This window comes from Carcharhinus amblyrhynchos, chromosome 15 (assembly GCF_965287045.1).
Source record: "Carcharhinus amblyrhynchos chromosome 15, sCarAmb.v2.hapA, whole genome shotgun sequence".
Classification (NCBI taxonomy): domain Eukaryota; kingdom Metazoa; phylum Chordata; class Chondrichthyes; order Carcharhiniformes; family Carcharhinidae; genus Carcharhinus; species Carcharhinus amblyrhynchos.
This window is the reverse complement of record NC_137338.1, coordinates 15878193-15898863: the sequence shown is the minus strand read 5'-3', so window position 1 is coordinate 15898863 and position 20671 is coordinate 15878193. Positions and strand designations below refer to the sequence as shown.

Genomic DNA, 20671 nt, shown 5'->3' with positions numbered 1-20671 from the left:
GACGCAAATCTTTGTCTCTTCTTTGGACACAGGTGAGGTCCCAGAGGATTGGCGCATTGCAAATGTAGTACCGTTGTTTAAGAAGGGTCAGAGGGATAACCCAGGGAATTATAGGCCGGTGAGCTTGACTTCAGTTATAGGCAAGCTAATGGAGAGGATCCTCAAGGATAGGATGTATGAACATCTGGAGCGCTGCAATCTGATCAGGGATACGCAGCATGGCTTCGTTACAGGGAGGTCATGCCTTACGAATCTAGTGGAATTTTTTGAAGAGGTGACAAAAACGGTTGACGAAGGACAAGCCGTTGATGTTGTCTATATGGATTTCAGTAAGGCGTTTGACAAGGTCCCTCATGGTAGGCTGATAGAAAAGGTGAAGGCTCATGGGATACAAGGCCAGGTATGTAGATGGGTGGAGAACTGGCTTGGGAGGAGGAGACAGCGAGTAGTAGTGGGAGGCTCCTTTTCCAATTGGAGGCCTGTCACCAGTGGTGTGCCGCAGGGCTCGGTACTTGGACCTCTTCTATTTGTGGTATATATTAATGACTTGGAAGAGGGGGTAGGTGGTGTGATCAGCAAATTTGCTGATGACACCAAGATGGTTGGATTGGCGGGTACTGAGGAGCAGTGCCTGGCAATGCAACAAGACATAGACAGGCTGGTAGATTGGGCAGATAGATGGCAAATGGAATTTAATCCGGAGAAATGCGAGGTGATGCACTTTGGCCGGAATAATGTGGAGGGGAGTTATACGATAAAAGGTAGAACTATCCGGAGTATAGATACGCAGAGAGACCTGGGGGTGCAAGTGCATAAGTCCCTGAAGGTGTCGGTACAGGTGCAGAATGTGATGAGGAAAGCGTATGGTATGTTAGCCTTCATAGGAAGAGGTATAGAATATAAGAGTAGGAGTCTGATGTTGCAGTTGTATAGAACGTTGGTTAGGCCTCACTTGGAGTACTGCGTCCAGTTCTGGTCGCCGTACTACCGGAAGGATGTAGAGATCCTGGAGAGAGTGCAGAGGAGATTTACCAGGATGTTGCCTGGTATGGAAGGGCTGTCTTACGAGGAAAGATTGGATGAACTTGGGCTGTTTTCCCTTGAGAGACGTCGGCTGAGGGGGGATCTAATAGAGGTTTATAAGATTATGAAGGGGATAGATAGAGTAAATGGTGGTAAGCTTTTTCCGCTACAAGAAATGGATAGAACGAGGGGTCACGGGCTTAGGGTGAGGGGGGCTAGGTATAAGACAAATATTAGAGGGCAGTTTTTCACGCAAAGGGTAGTGGGGGTGTGGAATGCACTGCCGAGTAAGGTGGTGGAAGCAGGCACGCTAGGGTTGTTTAAGAGTCACTTAGACAGCCATATGAGCGGGCTACATATAGGGGGATATAGTAGGCCTTACTGAACATTGTAGGCTTGGGAATACGTTTTGCCTCAGGAATGTTAGTCTTTGCCTGTTTAATAATGAATTTTTTTGTCTCCACAGGCATTTAAGTCCAGCAAGGGGCATGCAGGCGGCAGGTTGTAGTGGGCTGCTCTTGGATGTTGCTTCGGGAGTTGCCTATTGCTTCATGTCGTTAGTGTGCTTAAACTGGACCATCTCGAGGGCAACATGACAGCTCAGAGACTATCTCTGTTGCTGTGCGGACACATGGATTTGGGCCTGTGTCTGTGGGAGTTTGCACGTTCTCCCCGTGGTTGCGTGGGTTTCCTCCGGGTGCTCCGGTTTCCTCCCACATCCCCCAAAGATGTGCTTTTAGGCTGATTGATTGGGTACTAAAATTGTCCCTAAATTGGACCTCCCTGATCCTCGCACGTTAGGCGTAGACTAAAATCATGAATAGGTCACTGAGATAGTAGGACGGCGGCGCGGGCTCGTTGGGCCGAAGGGCCTGTTTCCCGTGCTGTGTTGTTCTTCTTTGTTCTTTAAAGACTTGGAAATATATCACTGTCTTTTAACTGTCACTGCATCAAAACCTGGAACACACTTCTTCACGGCATTGTGGTTACACCTATATTGCATGAACTGCAGGGGAATATCATAGTAATGGAGATATAATTAGTAGACTCCTTCAACTTATTCACCATCTTCAACACATAGGAGACTTAATGCGTGAATCAAGCGTATCCTCCTCCTACTCCACCAGTCTCTATTTCTGTTCAGTTTGTTTGCAAAGTAAATACTGAACGTTCTTACGGTTTTCTTGCCTGATGCCCACCGTTTTATTGCTTTGTCTATAATCATACACAACTTCATTGTAAAGAAACCAGAAATATAGAAGAGGCGGCTGATTACAATTTTATTTACCCAGTTGTCTGTAGATGTCCTCTTTGTGTGAACTACTTTAAGGCAGTTTAACAAATGCTGGAAATGTGATTTAGTATAGTGGAATGATGAGGGTGGCTAATATGGCACTGATGGTCTGATCCATCTCTTTCAATTTGCCTGTATTCTCTTGGTGTTGGGGATACCCTTTCCATGGTTTTATTTTGTCCTTGTCTCCATCAGCGTAAAGGATAACTTCAGAAAGCTTTGGTTGCAAACACTGGGGATTGTTGTTTTTCATTCTACTGTGGCACTTTCATACTTGAATCCTCTCTTTGTTTCCCTCCATCTCTCCCCACATTTATTAATACGTGTTTTTTCTCATGATTTCTTCCAATTGAAATGCTGTGCTTTGAGATATGTGAGCTGCTGCAAAGGGGCTGGGTGCTTCTCTCACCCAGTTAGTGATGGCTAGATGGGACAAGATTCTAACCTTTGATTCAAAGTTATTGCTTGTCCCTGTCTGTCCTGCCAAAGAAAAATGTGGTCAGGTGTTGATGGGATCTCATGGAAAGGTAAATAGCCTGACCATTTGCCATTTGCACATGCAGAAAACTTCAAGAGAATATGGCAGCATGGATAGAAAGTTACTTAACCCTAAACAGTAGGGGTTAATGGATGTGTTTTGAACTGGAGGGCTGTAACCAAAATCATAGCTGGGACCATTTGATGTTGGTAATAGCTCAGAACTTAAATGTTAAATAAAATTTGAGACCGAGAAGTAAGTTGGTACATTTTGCAGAGGAAGAATAAGTGGGTATAAAATGGTAATAGTCTTTTAAACAGTCGAACTTGGGTTTAATGCGCAATCCTGGATTTTGTGGCCGGCAGTGAAGGAAAGGAATTTGTCCTTCGCCTCACTGACAGCTGCACAAAGATTTGTCTAGGTTTAGAGTGGAGACATCCTGTCTTTGAGTATTGAGCCAATGGCTGTCCTCTGCAAGGGATTAGTGTGGTCTGTGCAAGGCGAGAAACACAGAGACCCTTCAACGAAACAGATTGAAGATTCCTTACCGATCCATCTGAAGTCTAAACAAAATGTATAATGCAGGAAATTAAACAAATTTTAATTGTATAGTGAAAACAAAATAAAAATTGGGAAATGTAGTCAGGAATTAGAGAGAGGAAGAAAAGTAAAGAAGAAAACATTAAAAACCTCCAGCACACATTTTCTTCCAAGGGAATGACACTATAATATTAAATGTTCAGGTCCAGAGGGGTTGGTCTACGGTAATCACATTTTATCAGGTCCTTAAAATTCACTCACTCTTGAAAGCACTAGCCCTGGCTTTCTAACCTGTCTTTGGTGTGAAACTAGTGAGCAAGTATTAGTTCAGTGTTGCTGTAATTTTGGTGCCAAATCTTTTGGCAAGGGTTGCTACAGTGCAGCCTGTTGAGAAGCTCAGTACTGTATCTGACAGCAGCTTCTGATTTCTGCACTTAACTGCACATTTGCAGATGCCAGATGTTGCTCTCTGATTTACCCTATAATAACTGAGTGTTGATAGCCTCACTGTTGTAACAGCAAAATCCAGGCCCCTGTCTTTGAAAGTGGAGGACAAGTTGATAAATTCTTCTTGCCGTAAAACCGCAAGGGATTCTGTGTTCTCTAAGCAGAATAATAAAATGCAGAAGCAAAATAACTGATTGGTTAGTTTGAATTTGGGTTTTAGACCTCTCAATTTTATGTCCTCTATGACTTCAGCATTCTTCCTACGGAAAAGATTTCCTAAAATTAAACCAGAAACGAGAGGCAGTAGTTATGAGAGGAAGAATATATTTGGACCCTTTTTGGGGGCTGATGAAAAATAGAACACGGAGGAGAGACCAAGACTAGAGAGCTGGACCTTGACAAGGCTCTATGAAATGTTCACAAATAAGGGGGTCAAAGGGATACCACATGTATCCTGGAAGGGGATGCACACAGACTCCAGGTAGGGTGGGTAGAGATCATGTGAAGCGTAGGCGTCTTACAGGTGATGGGCTTGGATGAGAGGGTGGGAATGTCCATCAGAACAATGACTGGATCAAGAACATGTGCACAGATTTTTGCTGAGGGTAAAGGCTACCCACTTGAGCAGTGGCTTTCAAATTTGTGCTGAGGAGAGGTACAACTCTGTTCCAAACTCCACACATTCCCTCAGAGCAGACAATAGGATTTCTGAGGATGTGATTCAGATGCGTGGATGGCTCAGGTGGCTCTGCAGTATGCACTGGGAGGGCTATACAAAGAGATGAGCCTTCTCCAGAAGGACCAGGGGATGGAGCATGAACAGCATGACAGATGGGAGAATGGGCGTTTGTGTTCACCAGTAATGAATGCATGAGATTTGTGAAGAGAATCCCATTTGAGTATAAGATACCATGTTGAGAGATTGACAGTCTTATCCGCGGAGCTGTGGGAGGACTTACCCTGGTGGAGTGGATGAGTTTATTCCTGCACTGCGTGGTGCCTCTAGCACAGTTGCCAGTTGCACTGACCACCTGGGCAAGTGCCTTCCAGGCCAGAAAAGTGAGGTTGGTGTTTCCTGATCTACCTTGGGACTCTGCAGTTGGACTCGTTGAATCAAGGCCTCGATGGCCTGGTGATTGAGACTTCTTGAGAATTGTTTTGCCTCTGGATTCTGGACATCCTGCGTTGTCTTGTGAAGGCAGGTGGGTTGGAGAAAGTGATATGATCTGCTAGATTGAGATTTATAAGTGGTGCCCAAATGCTACAAGCATGAAAGTGTATACCATTCTGGCCATCCAAAACTGCATCATCAGACCCACCTTCCACCGCACTTAGAAAAACATAGACGTGCTTTCTTTTGACCAGTGCAGGTGTGATGGATTTCTCTGTGCTGTAGACCTCTATGACTAATTGGAGATTTCAGCCCATCAAAACTAGTCACTATCTAAGGAAGACGTTAAAAATGCAAAGTGTTGGTTATTAAAACAATACTTGCCACAGATCCACCCAAAGCCCCTTGCAAATACACAATGTGTGAATTATAAGATGCCAGACTGCAGCTACTGCAGAAAGATTGCAAGAAAGACTTAGACAAGACAGGCTGAAAGCTCACTCTTTCTCTTTTGGAACAAGTGTATAAACCAGTTCGCAAGCCTTTACTTGAGGTCTGCCAGTGAACTGAGATATCATAATAATTGCAACATTTGCATTTAGGCATCCACGAAAACAGCTAATAAAAAAGGCCACAATATTTAAAAATCTACACCTTAAGGATACTCAAAGGACACTTACACACACACAAAGTTAAACAATTTTGCGGGTGTGTTTGTGTGTGTGTGTATTGTTTGATTGGCTCCTTATTGCTCACCGCTTCAACAGTTAAATATATTTGGATTTGAATTTGGAAGAAGCATATCCTCATGAAAAAGAAAATTAATCCTTTGTTTTGACTAACTGAAGAGTCTGAATAGCCAATTTAATCCTTCTCACCTGGTCGTAATACTCCCTGTAAATCCATGATTCTGAGACTGGGAAAATTCCAATCTTCTTTGGTTAGCATTTATTTTCAAGTCTTCAATTAACACCGATACCAAATTGACCCAGAATATAAAAAAAAACAACTTGAGCATAAACTTAATTATTGTTAAAAGCTTTACAAAATTAAATATCTCTCTTACTAATTTCTGGCTATGATAACTTTATTCTAACCGTTCTGTATCTTTTTGAACTTGAAAGCACACGGCTGTTTTTCTTGTCTACCGGGTCTATTGTTCATTTTAAAGGTAGGACCAAAATTTGAATAATTGGCATTTCAACATAAGCTAGTTAATGGTCAGGTGTTCTTCTAGTTAAGTGCTAGAGCACAATTGGAAATCGTCAAAGTAAATATATTTTAAAATTATTCAGTTGTGAGAAATTTGGGGGGGAAATTTGCAGAAAGAATTAATGACATTGTAAATAATTACTACAATTATAAACACTTCCTTAGGTGATGCCACTCACAAAATCCCACTTTCAAACTTTGAACTTGCTAGTTCCAATCACCGTGAGATCTTCCAGCAGTTCTGTACTTTTCTGAGGCCAGCACGAAGCAGTGGTTTCCTCCCAGTATACTGTAAGGTAATAGCAATACGATTTTCTATGGGAAAATTTCACTTTTTACTTCAGGAAGCATCTGTTGCTGTATGGGAGGGGGAAATAGAATTGGAATCATAAGTCGCAATTCTCCCAAAAAAAATTCCACGTGTCAAATTTGCATAAAAATAGGAGTAAATCATGCTTTTTTTTCAGTGATAGTCTCCCACACTCAGTGCACTCTGCAGTGCACTAACATGAATTGCTCCAAAAATCAGGGCAGGGCCTATTCCTGCTGGAGAGCCTGGCAGCGTAGTGTTGAGTGGGCCACTGCATATGCGCCGATCTATCAGTGCCGAGATTGACACGTGCACAGTAGCCCACACTGCCAGCCTCCCAATCGCTGGCCAGTTCGATTGCTGTCTTATGACCCCTTACCATTGGCCATGCGATCCCCCCCCCCCCCTTCCAAACCCTGATTGCAGTCCTGAGTGCAGAGTAGCAATGGGACTCCCCACTCGCACTGACTGTCCCTCAGAAGCCTCACCATTACCTCCTTCCCCCTTGGCACTACCTTATGCCACTTGGGCATTGGCACTTTGCCCCTTGGGTAGTGCTAGAAAACCAGGCTGGAAATGCCAGAGTGGCAGTGCCCAGGGAGGGGGCTCAATTGCCCCCCCCTTCACTCCAGCGTAGCTCCTTGCTGGAGTGAATCATTGGTGGGGGGGGGAGGGAGGAAATGAAGACGCGAGTGGGCCAAGAGATTTCAGTTCTGGACCTGCTAATGATACTTAAAGTGCATTTAAATTGTGGTTTGCATAAATTATGCAGGTCTGCTCCGATTTCTGGCATGGAGTTGATGGTGCTGGAAATCCAGCTGCCAGAGAATTGCAGAGACTGTGGCGTCCAGTGGGGAGCCTGTGCAACTGCCTCCACTTCAGTCTCCTGGCCTACTGTGCTGTAAAAGCAGCGCAGCAGGCTGGGAGAATTAGCCCTAACATCTTTGCCCTTGGTAGCCTCAAAGAGAGCCATGGGGGAAGAATATTGGTGTAAAGAAATGTTGACTGCTGGATGAATATTAAATCAGATTATTTGAAATTTTGCAACTGTTTCAACAAACTAAGATATATTTACTATATGTGATAGTATATTTCAATTATACGTGCAGTGTATTATCAATTTTGATAACCGTGAGATGCTGACATCTCTCAACCAGTGAAACTTGTTGAATCTTTTTTTTTTACCACCTTTGAGTGTTTTATAATTTGCTTTCACCTGATTTTATAATTCCCCTACCCAATATTGTCACTGGATTAACATCGGAATGCCACAGACAAGTGCAATAATTGCAGTGTCTTAAATTTCTAATTGAAAATCAGATTGACATCTGTACAAATGTTATAGTGACGTCCTACACTTCTACAGCACACTACTCTCAAACTGAGAAAAAATACTTGATTCACATTTTAGTCACTAGCGTTACTTGTATATTTTCCATTGATAGTGGTCATGACAATTGAATGAGCACTGGTCTGCCAGCAGAGAGAGCCTATCCAAGTATAAGCTTATTATAAATGTTTCACAATCGTCACTTTAAAATTGAAATCTGTTTGTTTTCAATTCTAGTTGACTGAGTGCTTCAGAGTGAATTGGTGTCTGAACTGGTTAGCCAGCAAAGCAGGTACATTGCTTTTTTTTTCCCAGTTCATTTTTAAAGCAAATATAAGACTACAGAATATTAATCATGGTGAATGAAAAGCCTTCTTAGGATTATCTGAGATTCAGTTTTTTCTTCTTATTGAATTTGCAATTTCAACATTACAATTTCTGGAAATTATATATTTGAATGAGATGCATTGTGAGTTTGAGATTACAAACTGCCAGGTGATGCAGATGAGTGTGATGAAATGTGTAATTGCTGAATTCCAGATATTTTGTATACAAAATGAAAAGGAGATGCTAGTATTGTATGTTAATGAGACTTCAACTTCTGTGTCGAGGTTCAGAAATACAGAAGGATCTTGTTTTGAGATCACAGCTCTGAAATTTGACAAATGTAAGACCGCCTCGTTGGCCAACACTAGCATGTTGTGCAAAACGATCTTTTGGGGTTTCGTTTTAACTGTTACAAGGTCCAGAGAGTCCCCTGGACTGTACATTTTACATTTGTACATTTACTGTGCTAATAAAAACATTATTATGACATACCTCATTACTGATCATAAAACAATTTCACCAGTATTCAACCAGTGACTAAAATGTGCCAAAGTCAAACAGTAGCAATTGGCAACATTAGGTGAATACACTACTTCATACTCCATTTTTTAGTGAAAAAAAAGATATGTTCACAGAATCTGATTTCGTTTTTTAAAATTCATGCTTACCTGGCCACATTTGTATACAATAGCAAAGTATTCACATAGAATTTTTAATGTAGAAAATTGTCCCAAAATTAATGCCAAGCTAATCTGAAGTGTGGTGAAAGGACTGGGTTTTAAAAAGGATTTTTAAAGTGGGGGGGGGTATAGAGGAGTTAACGGCGTGGATTCTGGATTGCAGGTGACAAAGGGTTGTCAGTGGTGCATTGAAGGATAAGAGAGTTTGACTTCCAAGGCACACCCATTCAGTTGAAAAAGGTGCTCCTAGTGTCCAGAATTTAAAGTGCTTTTTATGAATGTGGTATTCCGATAGTTGACAACAGTTCGCAGAATATTGCATATTTGTGCTTTTCTAATAATAGGAGTGGCTGAGATAATCCTTCATTGTTTTCTTCAGAGTGAGTCAAATACCTAATTTTCTTAAATTTTGCAACAGGTAGTAGCACTCCAGTGAATGTTTTTGAGCTAGAAGAATTGATAGAGAAACTTTATGAGTACAAACTAAAAGAAAAACCTTCCAAAGCCAGTATGGAGAGAATGCTGGATGTAATGGTTTATGATTACGCTACGAACACTAGGTATGTGCATTAAAAGTACACTTTTTTTAAAAAAAGTAAGAAATGATAGCATGATGGAATCCATTCAACTGTATAATAGTGCTTACTTTTATTCCTCCATCATTAATAGAGTCACAGTGCAGAACGAGACTATTTGACCCATCAAGCCTGCACTGATAACAGCCCCACCCAGGCCCTATTCCATAACCCATCTATTTACCCTGCAAATCCCCTGAGCCTAAGGGACAATTTAGCATGCCCGATCCACCTAACTTGCACATCTTTGGACTGCGGGAGAAACTGGAGCACCTGGAGGAAACCCACACAGATATGGGGAGAATGTGCAAACTCCACACAGTCACTTGAGGCTGGAATTCAACCTGGGTCCCTGGCGCTGTTGGACTTCAACCTGGTGTTGTGAGACTTTTTACTGTGCTTGCCTCAGTCCGAAGCCAGCATCTCCACTTCATGGCTTTGAGACAGCAGTGCTAACCACTGTGCTACCGTGCCACCCCATGATGCTTCATACATATGATTATTGGCTTGCAGGTCTTCTGCACAGTCCTAACATATTCAAATCTTGTGAAAATCGATAAAAGTGGAGCATGATTCCCTAAATTTGAGAGCTGGTTGTTTGAACACAGATGACTGAACAGGAATAAATCTCTCAATTCAGCTAAAGAAATGATTAACAAGAGTGAAAACGCAAGATATAAGTCTCCATGAAGATTAAATAAATGAATCATTTGAGTATGGCTGCTGGTCTTCGTAGCGCTCTCGCCACTTTTAAGGATCAGATTAACCCCACTTCCTGATCCATGTCGCAAACACAAATTTGACAACATCTTTGTTTCTGTGCATAGCTGGGGAGAATGACATACCTGGTTCCATTTGTGATCTTCCCAGTGATTTGTACAAACTCATAAAATACTTGTCCCATAGACAAATCATTTAAGTATCTTGATCCTATTTAATGCTACATCTGTTATTCTTCATTGTCTCATTAGCTACTTAAATCACAGAACGTTGAATTGTTCTAAACATTGAAATGGTGGAGTGCAGTATGTGTTGAGATTGTCTCCACAGCAGACTTGTGTTCAACAACTAGGCCTTACAAATTATCTGACTCTGTAATGGAGTATTGTGAGGTTGGTTTTGGTAGAGTTGGGGGGTGAGGTCAGCTCCAGAGTACAGGGGAAAGCACAAGCATGAGAAGATGCACGTATCCATGCACTTATGCTCATCTGCTTACGAATGGTATCGTAACAATGCGGTACAAGTGCAGATAGTTGTTTTGTTGAAACTAACAGCTTACTTATTCACAAAATGTTATCTATTCCCTTCAAAGAGCTGTAAAAACAATCCTGTGGTTAAAACCACAGAGTATAGCGCTGTCACTACCAAGAGCTCCAGCTGTCACTTGCTCAGAAAATACTTCCATTTGAAGACTAGTGAAGTTGAGAAAGAAGCAAATGGTGAGGCATTGAGCAGTGATGAGGTGGGTAGCAGTAGAGACACTGGTTGATGGGCCACCTGATGCATGGTGGAATTCCAACATATGCATCTACTGATTTCAACAGGCTTGTTTTCAAAAGGATGGTTACTATACCCCAGGACTATATTGATGAGTCACTTGTCTTCACCTATACAAGAATGAAAGGTGGTCAGGATAGACTGGGTGAGTTTAACAAGCAATCTGGTTCCCCAAGCTATATAGGTTAGCAGGATAAACCTGGGTGCAGACCTGATGGGCCAAATGACCACCACCTGCACTCTAGGGATTTTGTGTACCACCATTTCCCTTATTAGTAATGTTGGAGTAATGGCTGTCTACAATGGTCTGCCATTGAAAATAACACATCATTGACAACTGCAGTGGAAAATTCAGTTGCATAGATTTCATGGTACAAACCGAGTAGGAAAGAGTAATTTCAGGACCTCCATAGATTCTTGTTATTCTGTGCTCAGGCTGATCTTTGGTTGGAAACTCCCTACATGATTGATGGGTGTGGTGTGATGGGAGCAGAAGCCTGCACTTATTTCAGTAATGGGTACTTCACAAAGTAATGACCATGTAGCAGCTCCATGAGTAGGATTCTAGTGCTGATGTAGGTGTATTCATGTTAATTGCAGAGGGAGAGAGTGGACCTGCTGTTTCCCTCTAACTAGTTAGTTAGCATTAGTTATGCAGCCTACACCCGTTCCTAATCAGCTTGATGAACACTGGAAATAGAGCATGTGCACACCAAACACACAAGTTCTTCAGATGTGAGTGACCGTATCAGGAAGACATATTAATCACAAACACTATCACCACTACATAACTTAATAAAATCCATCAGTCTTCACTCTTTTGGTTCATCATTAATATATTGTGTGGGAAAGGTGTAAGTATTCAAAGAGAAAATCTATTATTGCTTTAATGTTATTGAAAGGCTGATGATAACCTTCACTGCTGCTGTAAGTTCATTGCAGATGGCTCCTTTGCCCTTGCAAATTTTTTGTAGGTCAGCTTCTGTACTGGAATTGCAGACTGCTTTGCAGTGCTTCTGTCATGCTCTGGTAACTGATAGTGTTATGCATGCTGCTGAATTAGGAACTGTTGCAAAGTGGGTACTTCCTGTGCCTTCTGTGTTCCCAGCTGTCCTGTGCTCCAGTTCTGCATACTCAACTTAGATGTATCATCTACATTTTCTGAACAAAAACAAACTTCTGTGCATTACTTAGTTCTGCTGTAATTTTCCAGGATATTTCTATCCGCCTAGTTCACTAATGCTAGATCACCTGCAGTAATGTTACTCTTAGCAGCCTCTTAGTAACAAAGATGACTTTTCTTAGTGCTCTACATGTTTTATTAATTCTTCAATGGGATGCGAATGTCGCTGGCAACATCAGCATTTGCCCATCCCTAATTGTCCTTTGATATAATGGCTTGCTAGACCATTTCCAAACCAGCTAAGAGTCAATCTGTGGATCTGGAGTCACGTGTAGGCCACACCGGGGTAAGGATGGCAAATTTCCTTCCAGAAAGGACATTCATGAATCAGATGTTTTTACAACAATAGATGATAGCTTAATGGTCACCATTACCAAGACTAGCTTTCAATTCCAGACCTTATTTATTGAATTCATATCCTCACGTCTGCCACTGTTGGATTTGAACCAAGTCTCCAAGGCCTGATCATCTGGATTACTAGTTGAAAGACATTGCCACTGTGTCACCATCTCTGAAAATTGAAATGAAACATTTAACTGCATTGAGGTTATTTGTGGAAGGAATGATCAATGTGCCTCTAAATGTGAATCAATGGTTTGTTGATGCTTTCTATATGTTCATTTCATCAGTTTTATACAAGAACACAGGAAATAGAAGCAGGAGTAGGCTATCAGGCCCTTCAAGCCTGTCCTGCCATTCAGTACAATCATGTCTGATCTATGCTGGCCTCAACTCCTTCCCTGAGGCACTTCCCCACAACCCTCTATTCCTTGATATATCAAATATTTACCCACCTCTACTTTAAATTCTTCTAAGTATCCAGCCTCCACTACCCTTTGGGCAGAGAATTCCAGTCTTTCACCATCTTCTATGAGAAGAAATTTTGATGCACTTCAATTTTAAATGATCAGCCCTTTATCTTATGGTATGTCCCCTTGTTTGAGACTCTCCCACTTGGGAAAACATCTCACAATCAATCCTTCAAAGCCCCCTCAGGCTCAGTATACATTTGAATACGTTCATCCGTTACTAAACTCCAAGGAATACAGACCCTGCTATTTAGTCTCCAGACAAAATAACCCCCTCATCCCAAAAATTAGCTTGGACTGCCTCCAATGTTATTAAAGCCTTTTTAAGGTAAGGGGACCAAAACTATGCAGTATTCCAGATGCAGCCTCAGCAACATCTTGTACAATTGCAACAAAACTTCCATATTTTTTAACTCCATTCCCTTTGTAATAAAGGCCAAAATGCCATTAGCCTTAACTACTTGTTGGACCTACTTGCTAGCTTTTTGGGATTCATGCACAAGGACACTTAGAATCATAGAGGTCTACAGCATGGAAATGGATTCTTCGGCCCAACTTGTCCATGCTGCCCTTTTTTAAACCTCGAAGCTAGTCCCAATTACCCACATTTGCCCCATATCCCTCTATATCCATTTTAACCATGTAACTGTCTAAATGCTTTTTAAAAGACAAAATTGTACCTGCCTCTATTGCTACCTCTGGCAACTTATTCCCGACACTCGCCACCATCTGTGTGAAAAAAAATTGCCCCTCTGTGTATCTTTTGTGTATCTCCCCTCTCACCTTAAACCTATGCCCTCTAGTTGTAGACCGCCCTATCTTTGGGAAAAGATATTAACTATCTAGCTGATCTATGTGCCTCATTATTTTATAGACCTCTGTAAGATCACGCTTCAGCCTCTTGCACTCCAGAGAAAAAAGTCCCAGTCTATCCCTTCTAACTCAAGCTATCCCTTATAACTTATAACTCTATCTCCTTTTAACTCAAGCCATCTCAAAAGTCCCAGTAGCATTCTAGTAAATCTTTTCTGCATTCTTTCTAGTTTAATAATAACCTTTCTATAGTAGGGTGACCAGAACTGTATTCCAAGTGTGGCCTTACCTTCAACAAGACAATTCCTGTATTCAGTGTTCTGATCATTGAAACCAAGCGTGCTGACTGCCTTCTTCACCACTCTATCCACCTGTGATTCAACTTTCAAGGAGCTATGAACATGTACCCCCAGATCGCTTTGTTCTACAACTCTCCCCAACGCCCTACCATTAACTAAGTCCTGCCCTGCTTCAATCTATCATAATGCATCACCTCACATTTATCTAAATTAAAATCCATCTGCCATTTGTCAGCCCACTTGATCAAGATCCTGTTGCAACTGGAGATAACTTTGTTCACTGTCCACTATGCCACCAATCTTGGTGTCATCTGCAAACTTATTAACCATGCCTTCTATATTCTCATCCAAATCATTAATATAAATGACACATACCTGTGGACCTAGCACCAATCCCTGAGGGAGACCTCTGGTCACAGGAGTCCAGTTTGAAAAACAACCCTCTACAACCACCCTCTGGCTTCTGTGAAGAAGCCAATTTTGTATCTTGAAGCCAATTTTGTTTCCCTCTGCACTTCACTCACCTGTTGTCTGTCTCTATTTAGGTAATAATTTGCTTTTTTGATTTCTCCCACCAAAGTGCATGACCTCTCACTTCCCTGCATTAAACTCCATTTGCCAGCATTTCGCCCAGTCAGCCAGTTTATTTGTATCCCGTTGCAGAATGACATTATCCTTATCACAACATGCCCTTTCACCTATCTTTGTATCATTGGCAAATTTGGAAACCTTACATTCTGTTCATTCCTCCAGGTCGTTAATTTAAATAGTGATCAATTGCAGTACTCCACTAGTTACATCTTTCAATCCATTTATTCCAACTCGCTGTTTTCTGTCTGACAGCCAGTTTTCAATCCATGCTAACACACTTCTCCAATTCCATGGGCTTTTACTTGATGCACCAGCCTCTTATGCAGCATCTTATCAAATATCTTTTGGAAATCTAAATACAGTACATTTACAGTTCCTCTGTATCTACTGTCCCTGTTACATCCTCAAGGAGTTCGAGCAAATTTGTCAAACATTACTTACCTTTCATAAAACCGTGTTGACTAAATTTGATTACATTCTGCTTTCCAAAATGATGAGCTATATCCTCTTTGATTATTGACTCCAACACCTTCCAATAATATTGGGAGAGGCTGGATAGACTGGGACTTTTTTCTCTGGAACGTAGGAGGCTGAGGGCTGATCTTATTGAGATCTATAAAATAATGAGGGGCATAGATCAGCTAGATAGTCAATGTCTTTTCCCAAAGATAGGGGAGTCTGAAACTAGAGAGCATAGATTTAAGGCGAAAGAGGAAAGATACAAAAGGGTCCAGAGGGGCAATTTTTTCACATTGAGGGAGGTATGTGTCTGGAACAAGTTGCCAGAGGTAGTAGTAGAGGCAGGTACTGTTTTGTCTCTTAAAAAGCATTTAGACAATTGCATGATTAGGATGGGTATAGCAGGATATGGGCCACATACAGGCAATTGGGGCTAGCTTAGGGGTTTTAAAAAGGACAGCATGGACAAGTTAGGCCGAAGGGTCTTTTTCCATGCTGTAAACCTCTATGTCTCTCTAACTCTAGATTTGTGGTGCACGTTTTTGTTTATGTTTTCTGCCCTGACTTGTCATGCTGAAAGTCAAGTTTCTCCCTTGCTATCCTGTGCTACTACTCCCCCATGTGCCTGTTTTTTTTTTAAGCCTTCCGATCTTGGAACCCTTTTCCCTCATAGTTAGAGCCCTTGAATAAGTCCTTGCTGTAATATAGGCTCTAACCAAGGTGGCACAGTGGTTAGCACTGCTGCTTTACAGCGCCGAAGACCCAGGTTCAATTCCTGGCTTGGGTCACTGTCTGTGTGGAGTTTGCATTCTTGTTGTGTCTGCAGGGGTTTCCTCCGAGTGCCCCGGTTTCCTCCCGTAGTCTAAAAAGCGTGCTGTTCAGGTGCATTGGCCATGCTAAATTCTCAGTGTACCCGAACAGGCACCAGTGTTTGGTGACCAAGGGAGTGTCAAGTAACTTCGTGCGGTGTTAATGTAAGCCTACTGTGACACTAATAATTAAACTTTAATGCTCATATGATCTGTTCCTATCTGCAAGTTTCTGTTGACACTCGGACTGATCACTAACCTGCATTCCTACTTTTAACTTTGATTTCCCAATTTTCCAAGCAACTGAGTCCTCACCCTTCCTGTAGTTTAAAGTCCTCTTTACTGCTCTAGTTATACGGTCCACAAGAACACTGGTCCCAGCATGGTTGAGATGTCGATTGACCCAACAGCACAGCCCCTACTTTCCCCCAGTACTGATGCCAATGTTTCATGAACCACTACCCAGTTTTTGTACACCAGTCTTTGAGCCCTGTAGTCATCTCTCTAATTTTATGTATCATTTACCAATTTGCATGTGGTTCAAGTAATAATCCAGAAATTATTGGAGATTCTGTTTCTTAATTTAGTGCTGAACTCCTCAGAGAACCTCCTTCCTCATTGTACCTATGTGGGCCAGACCACTGGATCTCCCACAGCAAGTTCCTCTCCAGCCCAAAACAGACGTCCTGAACCCTGACATTGGGCATGCAACACAGCCTTTGAGACACTCAATCCTGGTTATGGAGAACAGTGTCTAGTCCCCTAACTATACTATGCTTACGTTTGTCTTTTCTTGTGCCACTTGAACATCTCCTTGAGCCACGGTGACAGCCAGTTTACTCAGCCTTCTACAGTCCCCCCGTTATCACACAAGGAGCAAGAATCTTGTACTTGTTGACAAGGGCTCACACTTCTGCAGTGGTTTCTTAAGGCTTATTTTGAAATCTAGCTGATTACAACCTGCAATGTGTTATTTTTACTCTTCAGCATGATGTAATATTATGTCATGCAAAATGTTGAATTTCAATAAGGCATAATGTCAGTGTGATTCTTAGGATTTTAATGAGCCTATAATTGTTTTTCTTTTCTTTCCCCCTCAAGGTGTAAATGGCATGATGAGCATGACGTAGTGTACTGTGCCTTAGCAACAACCAAGAAATATGCGTAAGTGAGATCCTGATATTTTCTCCAGGAAAGTTGCTGGTTGTAATTGTTCTATAGAATTTGGGAAGATACTCAGTAGAGGCATGGTATTTTAGGAGCTTGCATCACTTTTAACAACATTTCATTCAATAGCCCAGAATATTTATTTCCTTGTGTCTTGAATTATTGGACATTTTCATTTGATTTGTGATAGCTTGCAGCAATACTTGCATCTAAATCCAATTTGTAAGAAAAATGGTACTGCAAACATTTTGTTTGCCAATGACATCCTCTTATAATAGTTACATCCGATCTCTCTGAATCATGACTCGTAGCAGATGAAGAACACATCAGGCATGTTTTCTGAGTAGTAAATGACCATTTTAAATCACAATTCACAAAAGGCTAACTAACTTGGAGTTACAAATCGGTGCAAAAAGTAATCCGGTATTCAATGCTTACTATGTAAGGCACTACTGAAAGACTTTTTCCTCCCATTTATTTACCAGTATAATACAAAATAGTAATTTTGAAATAGTAATTGTAGTGGATAAAGCAGCTTTGGTGCTGCACTGAAATCAATTATTTTATCAATCAGTCATTCCACTCTAATATATTTGGGTACTGTTTATGTTATATCCACAATTACAGCATTCTTTAGTAAAGTAGTGGTAGCTTCTATCAAGATATTATATTGCTCTTGTTACTTCAATAAAATAGTAGTTACTGCAGCCACAAAAACAAATCTGATCATCTTTACTGTACACTTTAGGTATTGCATCAGTGATTCTTTGGCTTCCATCTATAAATTTCAGATTACATCAGCGCACATCCCAAAAAAGGACTTGACTTACGGCACCAAGTTGAATCCTAAAGTGTTAGTACTGGACCATTACTACCAGGTAAAAGCAAATTACTGCAGATGTTGGAATCTGAAACCAAAAGAAAGAATGCTGGAAAATCTCAGCAGGTCTGGCAGCATCTGTAAGGAGAGAAGAGAGCTAATGTTTCGAGTCCAGATGACCCTTTGTCAAAGCTCAGCCCTTTTCTCTCCTTACAGATGCTGCCAGACTTGCTGAGATTTTCCAGCATTTTGTCTTTCTTTTCATCACTATTAGGTATTCCTTTAATTATTTCAGTTGGTATGACATATTTTTCTGAGCTAAAGTTATTTTGTGGTCATATATTCAGACAAATTGATTTAAAGCGTAAAATGCAGTGGATCTTTCTCCCTTTTTGGAATAAAAATGTTGACCACAATATAAATTACACTGCAATTTTGCCTTTGGGCAAAATTATGAATGTGTTCCTTGAATAAAAGACCATTATTATTGTTGTTAATAATTTGAAAATTCCTCTACAGTTCTTGATCATTGCTATCTTGATTCACCACTCTCCCCCCCCCCCCCCCCCACACACACACACACACACACACACACACACACACCCCTCCCCTGCCGTCCTCTGGCCCCCTAAAATAGATTCTACATGCTAACATCTTCTTGAAATAAGATTAGAGAGTGAAGTTAGTATTGCGGTAATATTGTTGCAGAAGACCAGGCTAAAACTCCAGGAATATGGTTAAATTCAATTAATGAAGATATCAGGAACATATAGCTAGTCTCAACAATGGTGACTATGCAGAGTTGTTGTAAAAACCCATCTGGTTCACTCATGTCCTTTAAGGGAAGAAATATGCTATCCTTAACGTGCGACTCCAGGCCCACAAAATATGGTTGACTCCTAAATGCCCTCCGAAAGAACCTAGCAAGGTACTTAGTTCGAAGGAGGTACAGATGGGCAACAAATGCTGTCTTTGCTAGAGAAACCCATATCCCATGCAAGCTTAAAGAAAAATAGGATTAATAAATATAGGACAGGCAAAGCCTGGGTGTTGAGGGGTTTCCTTTAGAATCCAAGATCATCTTGGCCCAGTATTACTGAGTGTTAGTTTGCAGTGCAGAACTGGTCACAATTCTCATTCCAAGACTATAGAAATGAGCTCGGAAAGAAACAAAGGTGTTATTTTGTTGTTATTGATTACCTAATAGGAAATTATTTGATCACATTTCACTTAATGTGCCTAGTGTTGCAGTTGCTATTAATAAGTTTCTACCACCATCAGGCTTTCATCCAAATTAAAAAATAATTTTGATATGAACAATTCTCTTGTCACTCGGAGTCAGATTCATTCAAACATATTGTACACTTTCGATGTTCTGTGTTTTCATCAAGTGTTGAGTGAGCTTTCCAGAGATATCCAGAATAAAAATAAATCTGTCAGGAAGATTGCTGGCACTATATATTAAGATGTTATTTTTGAGATCTATTACATAATCATCCTGATGGCTCACTGGATAAACTTACAGTTGCAGTGGTGTAGATTAGAAAAACTCAATTCATGATCTATGTTGATTCAGCAGATTTGTACTGGGATAGCAGTATGAATTCCATGAAGGGGAAGAATTAAACAGGATTCCCTGTATCTTCCAAGTGGAAAATACAAGCAAACCTTTGCTAAAGCTGAGATTAGGTTCTATTGTGTTAGCTCTCATGGCAATCCTTCTGTATGTTTTAATGCCAAGAAATAATGACTAATTGGGTAAGATATGGCTAATTGGGCAAGCGTCATTGGAACTGGAGTCCAGGATGTTGTTGAGAAAATAGTGTAATTTAGGAGGAGAAGATGATGTAAATCTTAAAATGAGAGGACTTTTAAATGAATCGTTTAGCAAAAGAAATATAACATTGAAAATAATTTTCTGATCTTCTTAATAGCAGTCAAAACCCACTGAGAATAATGTGACCAGACGATATTTCCATTTGCCCATTGAAGCTACAGCTTCTAGTGTCTCCAGTGGTGAGCTGAATTTTATTTTCCCTGAATCTTTAAAAACTAGTTTAGTTATCCTGAATTTCAATTTAGTACAAATAAAATATGGAAATTACCATGTACTCAAAAGCATTGACTTTTAATAGCTTTGTTCCCACATTACCTATGTGGACAATTTTCCCATTTGACCTAGGTGGACAATTTTTTTTAAAAAATGAACTTTTACTCAGTTCAGGAAAAAAAGCAAATTTCTGTCTGAGTTATGAGTAGTAGTGATTCATCACGAACAAAATAATTAAGATTCTGCATCTGCTGCAAACTAGTCCACGTCCATATGCAGCAAGATCTGGACAACATTCGGGTTCAGACTGTTAAATGGCAGATAACGTGTGCCACAGAAGGGTCAGCCACTGATCATCTCCAGTAAGAGAGAATCTAACCTTATCCTCTTAACACTCAGTGGTATTACCATTGCTGAATTCCCTTCTATCAACATCTGGGGAATTATCATCAACCCAAAACTGAACTGGACCAGCCATGTAAATACCATGGCTAAAAGAGCAAGTCAGAGGTTGGGAATTCTGCAGTGAGTAATTCTCTTCTTGACTTCACAAAACTATCTCCAAGGCACAAGTGTGAAGACATATTCTACACTTGCCTGGAGCAGTGCAACTTCAACCACACTGAAGCAGCTTAACAGTCACCAGGTCAAAGCAGCCCACTTGATTTGTACCCCATCCACTGCCTTTAAATATCCAGTGATGCACAGTGGCAGCACTGTTTACCTCCTACAAGATGTATTGCAGCAGCTCACCAAAGCTCCTTCAACAGCACTTTCCAAACCTGTAGCCTCTATCTCCTCAAAGGAAAAGGATAGCAGATAGAATGGAAACACCACCTACTGCAAG

General features: G+C 41.0%; 1 protein-coding gene across 3 annotated transcripts in view; it reads left to right on the top strand.

The window, feature by feature from the left end:
* LOC145352915 (protein maelstrom homolog) overlaps nucleotides 1-20671 on the top strand; it is a 51502-nt gene that overhangs the window by 27051 nt on the left and 3780 nt on the right. For 2 of the 3 annotated variants that reach the window (XM_080203213.1, XM_080203215.1), the window contains exons 6-11: nucleotides 6271-6401; nucleotides 7983-8037; nucleotides 9171-9312; nucleotides 16889-16951; nucleotides 17703-17832; nucleotides 19709-19790. In XM_080203213.1, the coding sequence (XP_080059339.1) occupies nucleotides 6271-6401; nucleotides 7983-8037; nucleotides 9171-9312; nucleotides 16889-16951; nucleotides 17703-17832; nucleotides 19709-19790 (603 nt within the window). The remainder of the gene's footprint in view (nucleotides 1-6270; nucleotides 6402-7982; nucleotides 8038-9170; nucleotides 9313-16888; nucleotides 16952-17702; nucleotides 17833-19708; nucleotides 19791-20671) is intronic. The other variant, XM_080203214.1, reaches the window with a different exon arrangement.